At 45.2% G+C, this 12,982-nt stretch overlaps 1 protein-coding gene across 2 annotated transcripts in view; it reads right to left on the bottom strand.

Moving 5' to 3' along the window:
• The window catches only part of LOC119978661 (acidic mammalian chitinase-like), a 69,907-nt gene that overhangs the window by 22,346 nt on the left and 34,579 nt on the right, over positions 1-12,982 (bottom strand). For both annotated transcript variants that reach the window (XM_038820450.1, XM_038820452.1), the window contains exons 6-7: positions 10,615-10,739; positions 7,063-7,186 (exon numbers count right to left, since the gene is read on the bottom strand). In XM_038820450.1, the coding sequence (XP_038676378.1) occupies positions 7,063-7,186; positions 10,615-10,739 (249 nt within the window). The remainder of the gene's footprint in view (positions 1-7,062; positions 7,187-10,614; positions 10,740-12,982) is intronic.

The raw sequence follows: 12,982 nt of genomic DNA, 5'->3' as shown, positions 1-12,982 counted from the left end.
CTTCACTCCATTTGGGATGTGCTCTTCCACAGGTCAGTACCTGTAGACCAGCGGCAGGGAACTTCTGGAGTGGGTACGAATATGATGCCATCTCTCATGGCAGCAACTACATTTGCAGTAACCTGAATTAAATGCCCCCCCCCCTTCCGGGAACCCCCCCACACACACACCTGGGAAACCCCAGAAAGAAATCTCCACGACGCTGGTCTGGATGCTGAAGAGTATTTTTCATTTCAACATTAAAAATGTGGGAGAGGCCACTTCTCTCTCTCTCTGACCTGGAAAGTCAAGCGTTGGCTTCTTCAGTATTGGAGGGCCTTCCTTTAGCCCTCCGGCTTCAACGGCCCACTCCTTCATTTGAAGCTGAGCTGGCAGCAGTTACCTGGGAACCCCACCGCCTGGAGGAGGTTCCCTTTCAAACCACTCACCATCCTGATTTGGAAATATATCATCATTCCTTCAGTGTCACTTCAAGAAGGCAGCCCACCATCACCTTCTCAAGAACAATTAGGAATGGGTAATAAATGCGGCCTAGCCAGTCACACCCACCTCCTGTGAAAGAATTTTTAAGAAACAAATTGGCCAATTTGGGGAAAATCACTGCCAGGGACCGTTTCGCACACAGCATGGACTTTTCACCCCGCTTCAGGGTCCCAGAGCCTGTGGGGAAAATCCTGCACCATATTGCAGTCTGCAGCTAGCTCGTCTCGCACCCAATCTCCGTCAGTTTGATAATAACCAGCATGTCTACAGGCCCTTAACTGAATCATAGCAAGCTTTATCCTTCCGTATTACAGCCATGCTGTTTAGAGGTGGCACAGTGGTTAGCACTGCTGCCTTACAGCTCCAGGGACCCGGGTTCGATTCCGGCCTTGGGTGACTGTCCGTGTGGAGTTTACACTTTCTCCCCATGTCTGCGTGGGTCTCATCCTCACAACCCAAAGAAATGCAGGGTAGGTGGATCGGGCATGCCCAAAAATAAAATTGCCCCTTAATTGGAAATTTAAAAACAAAAAGATGTGCAGGCTATGTGGATTGGCCATGTTACATCACCGCTCAGTGTACAGAAAGATGGTTTGGTGGGGTTATGTGGATAGGGCGGGGGAATGGGCCTAGGTAGGATGCTCTTCAGAGGGTTAGAGCAGACCCATGGGCTGAATGGCCTCTCTTCTGCACTGTAGGGATTCTATGCTTAAACAGGTAAAAAGAAAACACTTAACCAGGTACAATGTCCCCTCACTATTGGCACATTGGCACTAACGACATAGGTAGGAAAGGGGACAAGGATGTCAGGCAGGCCTTTAGGGAGCTAGGATGGAAGCTCAGAGCGAGAACAAACAGAGTTGTTATCTCTGGGTTGTTGCCCGTGCCACGTGATAGTGAGACGAGGAATAGAGAGAGAGAGCAATTAAACACGTGGCTACAGGGATGGTGCAGGCGGGAGGGATTCAGATTTCTGGATAACTGGGGCTCTTTCTGGGGAAGGTGGGACCTCTATATACAGGATGGTCTACATCTGAACCTGAGGGGCACCAATATCCTGGGGGGGAGATTTGTTAGTGCTCTTTGGGGGGGTTTAAACTAATTCAGCAGGAGCATGGGAACCTGGATTGTAGTTTTGGGGTACGGGAGATTGAGAGTATAGAGGTCAGGAGCACAGATTTGACTTCGCAGGAGGGTGCCAGTGTTCAGGTAGGTGGTTTGAAGTGTGTCTACTTCAATGCCAGGAGTGTACGAAATAAGGTAGGGGAACTGGCAGCATGGGTTGGTACCTGGGACTTCGATGTTGTGGCCATTTCAGAGACATGGATAGAGCAGGGACAGGAATGGTTGTTGCAGGTTCCGGGGTTTAGGTGTTTTAGTAAGCTCAGAGAAGGGGGCAAAAGAGGGGGAGGTGTGGCGCTGCTAGTCAAGGACAGTATTACGGTGGCGGAAAGGATGCTAGATGGGGAGTCTTCTTCCGAGGTAGTATGGGCTGAGGTTAGAAACAGGAAAGGAGAGGTCACCCTGTTGGGAGTTTTCTATAGGCCACCTAATAGTTCTAGGGATGTAGAGGAAAGGATGGCGAAGATGATTCTGGAAAAGAGCGAAAGTAACAGGGTAGTTGTTATGGGAGACTTTAACTTTCCAAATATTGACTGGAAAAGATATAGTTCGAGTACATTAGATGGGTCATTCTTTGTACAATGTGTGCAGGAGGGTTTCCTGACACAATATGTTGACAGGCCAACAAGAGGCGAGGCCACATTGGATTTGGTTTTGGGTAATGAACCAGGCCAGGTGTTAGATCTGGAGGTAGGTGAGCACTTTGGAAACAGTGACCACAATTCGGTGACCTTTACGTTAGTGATGGAAAGGGATAAGTATACCCCGCAGGGCAAGAGTTATAGCTGGGGGAAGGGCAATTATGATGCCATTAGACATGACTTAGGATGTGTTGGTTGGAGAAGTAGGCTGCAAGGGTTGGGCACACTGGATATGTGGAGCTTGTTCAAGGAACAGCTATTGCATGTTCTTGATAAGTACGTACCAGTCAGGCAGGGAGGAAGGAGTCGAGCGAGGGAACCGTGGTTTACCAAAGAAGTGGAATCTCTTGTTAAGAGGAAGAAGGAGGCCTATGTGAAGATGAGGCGTGAAGTTTCAGTTGGGGCGCTTGATAGTACAAGGAAGCGAGGAAGGATCTAAAGAGAGAGCTGAGACGAGCAAGGAGGGGACATGAGACGTCTTTGGCAGGTAGGATCAAGGATAACCCAAAAGCTTTCTATAGGTATGTCAGGAATAAAAGAATTACTAGGGTAAGAGTAGGGCCAGTCAAGGACAGTGGTGGGAAGTTGTGTGTGGAGGCTGAGGAGATAAGCGAGATACTAAATGAATACTTTTCGTCAGTATTCACTCAAGAAAAAGATAATATTGTGGAGGAGAATGCTGAGACGCAGGCTATTAGAATAGATGGCATTGAGGTGCGTAGGGAAGAAGTGTTGGCAATTCTGGACAAGGTGAAAATAGATAAGTCCCCGGGGCCGGATGGGATTTATCCTAGGATTCTCTGGGAAGCCAGGGAAGAGATTGCTGAGCCTTTGGCTTTGATTTTTAGGTCATCATTGGCTACAGGAATAGTGCCAGAGGACTGGAGGATAGCAAATGTGGTCCCTTTGTTCAAGAAGGGGAGTAGAGATAACCCCGGTAACTATAGGCCGGTGAGCCTAATGTCTGTGGTGGGTAAAGTCTTGGAGAGGATTATAAAAGATACGATTTATAATCATCTAGATAGGAATAATATGATTAGGGATAGTCAGCATGGTTTTGTGAAGGTAGGTCATGCCTCACAAACCTTATCGAGTTCTTTGAGAAGGTGACTGAACAGGTAGACGAGGGTAGAGCAGTTGATGTGGTGTATATGGATTTCAGTAAAGCGTTTGATAAGGTTCCCCACGGTCGGCTATTGCAGAAAATACGGAGGCTGGGGATTGAGGGTGATTTAGAGATGTGGATCAGAAATTGGCTAGTTGAAAGAAGACAGAGAGTGGTAGTTGATGGGAAATGTTCAGAATGGAGTTCAGTTACGAGTGGCGTACCACAAGGATCTGTTCTGGGGCCGTTGCTGTTTGTCATTTTTATAAATGACCTAGAGGAGGGCGCAGAAGGATGGGTGAGTACATTTGCAGACGACACTAAAGTCGGTGGAGTTGTAGACAGTGCGGAAGGATGTTGCAGGTTACAGAGGGACATAGATAAGCTGCAGAGCTGGGCTGAGAGGTGGCAAATGGAGTTTAATGTGGAGAAGTGTGAGGTGATTCACTTTGGAAAGAATAACAGGAATGCGGAATATTTGGCTAATGGTAAAATTCTTGGTAGTGTGGATGAGCAGAGGGACCTCGGTGTCCATGTACATAGATCCCTGAAAGTTGCCACCCAGGTTGATAGGGTTGTGAAGAAGGCCTATGGTGTGTTGGCCTTTATTGGTAGAGGGATTGAGTTCCGGAGCCATGAGGTCATGTTGCAGTTGTACAAAACTCTAGTATGGCCGCATTTGGAGTATTGCGTACAGTTCTGGTCGCCTCATTATAGGAAGGACGTGGAAGCTTTGGAACTGGTGCAGAGGAGATTTACCAGGATGTTGCCTGGTATGGAGGGAAAATCTTATGAGGAAAGGCTGATGGACTTGAGGTTGTTTTCGTTAGAGAGAAGAAGGTTAAGAGGTGACTTAATAGAGGCATACAAAATGATCAGAGGGTTAGATAGGGTGGACAGCGAGAGCCTTCTCCCGCGGATGGAGGTGGCTAGCACGAGGGGACATAGCCTTAAATTGAGGGGTAATAGATATAGGACAGAGGTCAGAGGTGGGTTTTTTACGCAAAGAGTGGTGAGGCCGTGGAATGCCCTACCTGCAACAGTAGTGAACTCGCCAACATTGAGGGCATTTAAAAATTTATTGGATAAGCATATGGATGATAATGGCATAGTGTAGGTTAGATGGCCTTTAGTTTTTTTCCATGTCGGTGCAACAACGAGGGCCGAAGGGCCTGTACTGCGCTGTATCGTTCTATGTTCTATGTTCTATGTTCTATGTTCACTGGTGTGACAAATAGTATGCAGAATATCTAGACATCATTTAAGCTACAATACTATTTGAAATATTTGTCTCCAGAAAGTGTTCCTCGTGTCCTGCCTGTGATGTGACAAACAGCAATTTTGGCATTTGCTCTGTGGGTTTTGAGTGAGGGGTGGAATGAGGAAGACAAATGTTGGAATGACGATCAGCGCAATGGAGCACAGATTGTTCAGCTAAACTCCACTTTGAATTGCAGATGTTGGCACTGTGGTTAGGTGGTTGGCAGTGCTGCAGAGCTGGGCTGACAGGTGGCAAATGCAGTTTAATGCAGAAAAGTGTGAGGTGATTCATTTTGGAAGGGGTAACAGGAAGACAGAGTACTGGGCTAATGGTAAGATTCTTGGTAGTGTGGACGATCAGAGAGATCTCGGTGTCCATGTCCATAGATCCCTGAAAATTGCCACCCAGGTTGAGAGGGTTGTTAAGAAGGCGTACGGTGTGTTAGCTTTTATTGGTAGAGAAATTGAGTTTCGGAGCCATGAGGTCATGTTGCAGTTGTACAAAACTCTGGTGCGGCCGCATTTGGAGTATTGCGTGCAGTTTTGGTCGCCGCTTTATAGGAAGGATGTGGAAGCTTTGGAACGGGTGCAGAGGAGATTTACCAGGATGTTGCCTGGTATGGAGGGGAGATCTTATGAGGAAAGGCTGAGGGACTTGAGGCTGTTTTTGTTAGAGAGAAGAAGGTTAAGAGGTGACTTAATTGAGGCAGACAAGATGATCAGTGGATTAGATAGGGTGGACAGTGAGAGCCTTTTTCCTCGGATGGTGATGTCCAGCACGAGGGGACATAGCTTTAAATTGAGGGGAGATTGATATAGGACAGATGTCAGAGGTAGGTTCTTTACTCAGAGAGTAGTAAGGGCGTGGAATGCCATGCCTGCAACAGTAATGGACTCGCCAACACTAAACGCATTCAAATGGTCATTGGACAGACATATGGATGATAAGGGAATAGTGTAGATGGGCTTTAGAGTGGTTTCACAGGTTGGCGCAACATTGAGGGCCGAAGGGCCTGTACTGCGCTGTAATGTTCTATGATCTATGTTCCTCACAGCTCCAGGGAACCGGGTTCAATTCCTGCCTTGGGTCACTGTCCGTGTGGAGCTGTTGGACCTGTTTAGAATGGTACTCTTATTGATTTATAAAAATTATTTGCATTGTATCAATGGGCCCATCAGGAGATATGGGTGCAGTTGATACCACCGTGAATTTGAGGGAATCCTGCAATCTGGGCCAACACAACAGTGATCCACAACTTGTCAATTATATGGAAATCTTGTAACCAGTGAATCTGACACTGCAGTGAACTTCGAAAGACAACTAACCACATTCATTTCATAATTGACCAAATTGAACAGAATGACAAGAAGGTGTCAGGAAAGTTTCCTTGGAAAAATCCCACAATGTAAATCTCTGTACTTCGCAAAGTCAGCCATCAGAAACCAATTCTGGAAAATCAATGGGCGATTTAACACAGGCAAAAATTTAATTTTTGTCTGTAATTCATCATCCATTGGTTCTTTGCTTCGCTTAATTTTTGTCAGAGTTCAAGAAGAAATTTATTTTCCAACCTCTTCAAAGAAATGTTCCAACAATTGTAAATTAGATGTGTGGTTGTTGCCATTTTATGTACTGGTGGAGTATGAGCTTCCTCGATAGGGGGCAGAGGCTGCAACTTGGTACAAATAGACAGAAAAACCGGCCCAAACAGGGACTGGTGTGATTAGTTCTCCCAGCAAGGACTGGACAGGGGGCGAGTTACTGCCTTGAGAAGAATACTATATATAGTTTAATAAACTTCTGTTTGCTTATCGCTGGCTTCCTCAAGTTACTAAATTCAGACCACATCTGGAGTGCTATGTACAGTTTTGGACTTTTTATTTAAAGGAAGATGCAAATGAATTGGAAGCAGTTTAGAGGTTTATTAGGTTAATACCTGGAATGGGAAGGTTGTTGTATGAGGAAAGGTTGGAATGGGAAGGTTGTTGTATGAGGAAAGGTTGGAATGGGAAGGTTGTTGTATGAGGAAAGGTTGGACAATTGGAGTTTAGAAGAGTTAAAAAGCAACTTAAAACATTGAAGATCCTGAGGAGTGTTGACAGGGTGGCTGTGGAGAGGATGTTTCCTCATGTAGGGAAATCTAAAAGTGGAGGTCAAGGTTTTAAAATAAAGGGGTCATTTAAGACATTTTTTTCCCTGGGAGTTGAGGCAGAGTCTTTGAATAATTTTAAGGCAGAGTAGATAGATTCTTGAAGCAAGGTGGGGTGGGGGAGGGGGGGGGGGGGGGGGGGGGAGTGGGGTGAAAGGTTATCGGGAGTAAGCAGAAATGTGCAATTGAGGATAAAATGAGATCAGCCATGATCTTATTGAACAATGCAGCAGCTGATATTCCTATTCCTGCTCCTAATTCGTATTTACGTACAATGTGATTTTGGGACTTGTACACATACCATGCTGGAAATTGCAGATTTGAGCCTCTCTGGAGAGGCAATATATAAAGGGCTGTTATGTCCAGTAAATGAATTCCAGGAACCATGAAAATCATAAGTCATCACATGGATAAAATCCAGGTATCTGTAAAAATGAAAATCCAGTCAATTAAATTCTGAATAAGCAGTAGAAAATTGGATATATCTGGATTATATATATTTAATTTGTTTACCAAACATTCCCAATCATTTCCCCTCATTATTGTAAGACATATTTATTTCACAAGAAAAGCAATGGGGGTTTGATGGAGAGCCTGCGAATATTCAGTAAAAAGGTTGTCACTGCCGTTATGACAATGGGAGGGGAGCGGTTGCCACCACCACCATCGTAAAGAAAGTGCAGTTCGGTAGGTGCGGCAGCAACAAGGGAGAAAGGAACAGTTAAGCTTTGCCTCCAATGTGAATTCCAAAGTTCCGAAGAAGTCGTACTGAACTCGAGATGTTAACTCCGTTTCTCTCTCCGCAGATGCCCCCAACCCTGCTGAGTTGTTCCAGAACTTTCCGTTTTCATTTCTGATCAAAGAACAAAGTAAATTACAGCACAGGAACAGGCCCTTCGGCATTCCCAGCCTGCGCCGATCCAGATCCTTTATCTAAACCTGTCGCCTGTTTTCCAAGGATCTACTTCCCTCTGTTCCCCGCCCGTTCATATATCTGTCCAGATGCATCTTAAATGATGCTATCGTGCCCACCTCTACCACCTCCGCTGGCAAAGCGTTCCAGGCACCCACCACCCTCTGCGTAAAAAACTTTCCACTCACATCTCCCTAAAACTTGCTCCCTCTCACTTTGAAATCGTGACCCCATGTAATTGACACCCCCACTCTTGGAAAACGTTTGTTGCTATCCACCCTGTCCATACCTCCCATAATTTTGTAGACCTCAATCAGGTCCCCCCTCAACCTCCGTCTTTCCAACGAAAACAATCCTAATCTACTGTACCTTTCTTCATAGCTAGCACCCTCCATACCAGGCAACATCCTGGTGAACCTCCTCTGCACCCTCTCTAAAGCATCCACATCCTTCTGGTAATGTGGTGACCAGAACTGCATGCAGTATTCCAAATGTGGCCTAACCAAAGTCATATACAACTGTAAACTGACCTGTTGACTCTTGTACTCAATACCCCGTCTGATGAAGGCAAGCATGCGGTATGCCTTCTTGACCACTCTATCGACCTGCGTTGCCACCTTCAGAGTACAATGGACCTGAACTCCCAGATCTCTCTGTACAACAATTTTCCCCAGGACTCTTCCATTGACCGTATAGACCGCTCTTGAATTAGATCTTCCAAAATGCATCACCTCGCATTTGCCTGGATTGAACTCCATCTGCCATTTCTCTGCCCAACTCTCCAATCTATCTATATTTTGTTGTGTTCTCTTAATTTCCTCCTCGCTATCTGCAACTCCACCAATCTTAGCATCATCTGCAAACTTGCTAATCAGACCACCTATACCTTCCTCCAGATCATTTATGTATATCACAAACAACAGTGGTCCGAGCACAGATCCCTGTGGATTGGATTGGATTGGATTTGTTTATTGTCACGTGTACCGAGGTACAGTGAAAAGTATTTTTCTGCAAGCAGCTCAACAGATCATTCAGTACATGGAAGAAAAGGGAATTAAACAAAATTCAAGAAAATACATGAGAATACATAATAGGGCAACACAAGATATACAATGTAACTACATAAGCATTGGCATCGGATGAAGCATACAGGGTGTAGTGTTAATGAGGTCAGTCAATAAGAGGGTCATTTAGGAGTCTGGTGAAAGTGAGGAAGAAGCTGTTTTTGAGTCTGTTCGTCCGTGTTCTCAGACTTCTGAATCTCCTGCCCGATGGAAGAAGTTGGAAAAGTGAGTAAGCCGGGTGGGAGGGATCCTTGATTATGCTGCCCGCTTTCCCCCGGCAGCGGGAGGTATAGATGGAATCAATGGATGGGAGGCAGGTTCGTGTGATGGACTGGGCGGTATTCACGACCCTCTGAAGTTCCTTGCAGTCCTGGGCCGAGCAGTTGCCATACCAGGCTGTGCTGCAGCCCGATAGGATGCTTTCTATGGTGCATCTGTAAAAGTCGGTAAGGGTTAATGTGGACATGCCGAATTTCCTTAGTTTCCTGAGGAAGTATAGGCGCTGCTGTGCTTTCTTGATGATAGCGTCGACGTGGGTGGACCAGGATAGATTTTTGGTGATTACATAGAATTTACAGTGCAGAAGGAGGCCATTCGGCCCATCGAGTCTGCACCGGCTCCTGGAAAGAGCACCCTACCCATGGTTAACACCTCCACCCTATCCCCATAACCCAGCAACCCCACCCAACACTAAGGGCAATTTTGGACACTAAGGGCAATTTATCATGGCCAATCCACCTAACCTGCACATCTTTGGACTGTGGGAGGAAACCAGAGCACCCGGAGGAAACCCACGCACACACGGGGAGGATGTGCAGACTCCGCACAGATGTGCACCCCTAGGAATTTGAAACTGCTAACCATCTCCACCTCAGCCCCGTTGATGCTGACAGGGGTGTGTACAGTACTTTGCTTCCTGAAGTCGATGACCAGCTCTTTAGTTTTGCTGGCATTGAGGGAGAGATTGTTGTCGTTACACCACTCCACTAGGTTCTCTATCTCCCTCCTGTATTCGGACTTGTCGTTATTCGAGACCCGGCCTACTATGGTCGTATCGTCAGCAAACTTGTAGATGGAGTTGGAACCAAGTGGAGGTGGAACACCACTAGTCACCCTTCTCCATTTTGAGACACTCCCTTCCACCACTACTCTCTGTCTCCTGTTACCCAGCCAGTTCTTTATCCATCTAGCCCGTACACCCTGAACCCCATACAACTTCACTTTTTCCATCAACCTGCCATGGGAAACTTTATCAAATGCCTTACTGAAGTCCATGTATATGACATCAACAGCCCTTCCCTCATCAATTAACTTTGTCACTTCCTCAAAGAATTTCACTTCCTCAAAGATCTGCAGTAACTGCGGCATTTTATTTCTATTGAACCACCACAATACCTCAAGTTCCCAGTTTCCTAGTGGACTCAGGCAAGAGCTTCTCCAGAAGCTGTTCCTCCCTTACAACACTGACAACAATTAGAAAATATCTAATCGGCCGGAAAACCCTTTGGGATGTCCTGATGTCAAGACAGGTGCTTTATAAATGCAAATCTTTCTTTTAATCAAGCCTGTGGATTTAGTGCATTGATAAAACCCTGACTCACTGAATTCTTGCATCTTGATTATTAGTTTCTCTCTTACTCTTTTCAGCCTTGCTGGTGTCCTGCCTGTGGGCTCCATCTCTTACCCCAAATCTTTCAATTAAACAGTAGCTTTGCCCAACCTGAATTCACCTCAATTATTGAGAGACTAGAATAGAATCACAGGAGTACAGTGTCATGGAGTTGATCTAACAATCACTCCGCAGCAGCATTTGTCCATGATATCCGATTGTGAAATTTTCAAAAGGAAGGTTTTGTCTTAAATAGTTAATACTTACTGAGCAATTTGTTTCACCTCAAAACCAGCATCAATTTTATCTTTATTCGCAGGCAAAGCAGCTGTAAGCAGCAATCTGGCTTTTCCACTTCTTTTTGCATCGGTTTTTAAGGTTTGTTTGAATTCCTGGAAGAAGGATCACATTTTTACATGGAATAACTGTCCCATAATTCACACTGACACTATCCCATAATTCACACTGACACTGTCCCATAATTCACACTGACACTACCATAATTCACACTGGCACACTACCATAATTCACACTGACACTGTCCCATAATTCACACTGACACACTACCATAATTCACACAGACACTCTACCATAATTCACACTGACACTGTCCCTTAATTCACACTGACACACTACCATAATTCACACACACACTCTACCATAATTCACACTGACACTGTCCCATAATTCACACTGACACACTACCATAATTCACACAGACACTCTACCATAATTCACACTGACACACTACCATAATTCACACTGACACACTACCATAATTCACACTGACACTACCCCATAATTCACACTGACACTGTCCCAGAATTCACACTGACACTGTCCCATAATTCACACTGACACACTACCATAATTCACACTGACACTGTCCCGTAATTCACACTGACACACTACCATAATTCACACTGACACTGTCCCATAATTCACACTGACACTACCATAATTCACACTGACACTGTCCCATAATTCACACTGACACACTACCATAATTCACACTGACACACTACCATAATTCACACTGACACTGTCCCATAATTCACACTGACACTGTCCCATAATTCACACTGACACACTGCCATAATTCACACTGACACTGTCCCATAATTCACACTGACACACTACCATAATTCACACTGACACACTACCATAATTCACACTGACGCTATCCCATAATTCACACTGACACTGTCCCATAATTCACACTGACACACTGCCATAATTCACACTGACACTGTCCCATAATTCACACTGACACACTACCATAATTCACACTGACACACTACCATAATTCACACTGACGCTATCCCATAATTCACACTGACACTGTCCCATAATTCACACTGACACACTACCATAATTCACACTGACACTGTCCCATAATTCACACTGACACACTACCATAATTCACACTGACACTATCCCATAATTCACACTGATACACTACCATAATTCACACTGACACTATCCCATAATTCACACTGACACTGTCCCATAATTCACACTGACACACTACCATAATTCACACTGACACTGTCCCATAATTCACACTGACACTGTCCCATAATTCACACTGACACACTACCATAATTCACACTGACACTGTCCCATAATTCACACTGACACGCTACCATAATTCACACTGACACACTACCATAATTCACACTGACACACTACCATAATTCACACTGACACACTACCATAATTCACACTGACACTGTCCCATAATTCACACTGACACTGTCCCATAATTCACACTGACACACTACCATAATTCACACTGACACACTACCATAATTCACACTGACACACTACCATAATTCACACTGACACTGTCCCATAATTCACACTGACACACTACCATAATTCACACTGACACACTACCATAATTCACACTGACACACTACCATAATTCACACTGACACTGTCCCATAATTCACACAGACACTGTCCCATAATTCACAATGGCTCTGACCCATAAAATAATTCTCACTTGCTGAAAACAGGCTGTGATAAGGGTACAGTTACATGTGCCTTTCTGTACTGAATACCTTTTAATTGCTCAATATAGAAATGCAGGCATTAAATGAAGGCTGTGAAATAGACTCTGAAATTCTCACACCATGTTAAGCCAATGAAAGTATTTTTTTCATAGAATTTACAGTGCAGAAGGAGGCCATTCGGCCCATCGAGTCTGCACTGGCTCTTGGAAAGAGCACCCCACCCAAGCCCATACCTCCACCCTATGCCCATAACTCAGTAACCCCACCTAACACTAAGGGCAATTTGGACCCTAAGGGCAATTTAGCATGGCCAATCCACCTAACCTGCACATCTGTGGACTGTGGGAGGAAACCCACACAGACACGGGGAGAACGTGCAGACTCCACACAGACAGTGACCAAAGCCGGGATTCGAACCTGGGACCCTGGAGCTGTGAAGCATTTGTGCTAACCACTATGCTACCGTGCTGCCCACGTATTGATTATTTACTGACGTAACACTATGCTGAAAACACACACATTCCGTCAGACAACACATATGTCACAGTCTGTTCCGAACAGCTTGGTTTAGTCTGAATTGTTCGGCTCTCTGCTTGACTTTGACAGGCTGTTATCTA

Source organism: Scyliorhinus canicula, chromosome 15, assembly GCF_902713615.1.
Source record: "Scyliorhinus canicula chromosome 15, sScyCan1.1, whole genome shotgun sequence".
Lineage (NCBI taxonomy): Eukaryota > Metazoa > Chordata > Chondrichthyes > Carcharhiniformes > Scyliorhinidae > Scyliorhinus > Scyliorhinus canicula.
The sequence above is the reverse complement of the archived record's forward strand: the minus strand, read 5'-3'. Positions and strand labels throughout refer to the sequence as shown.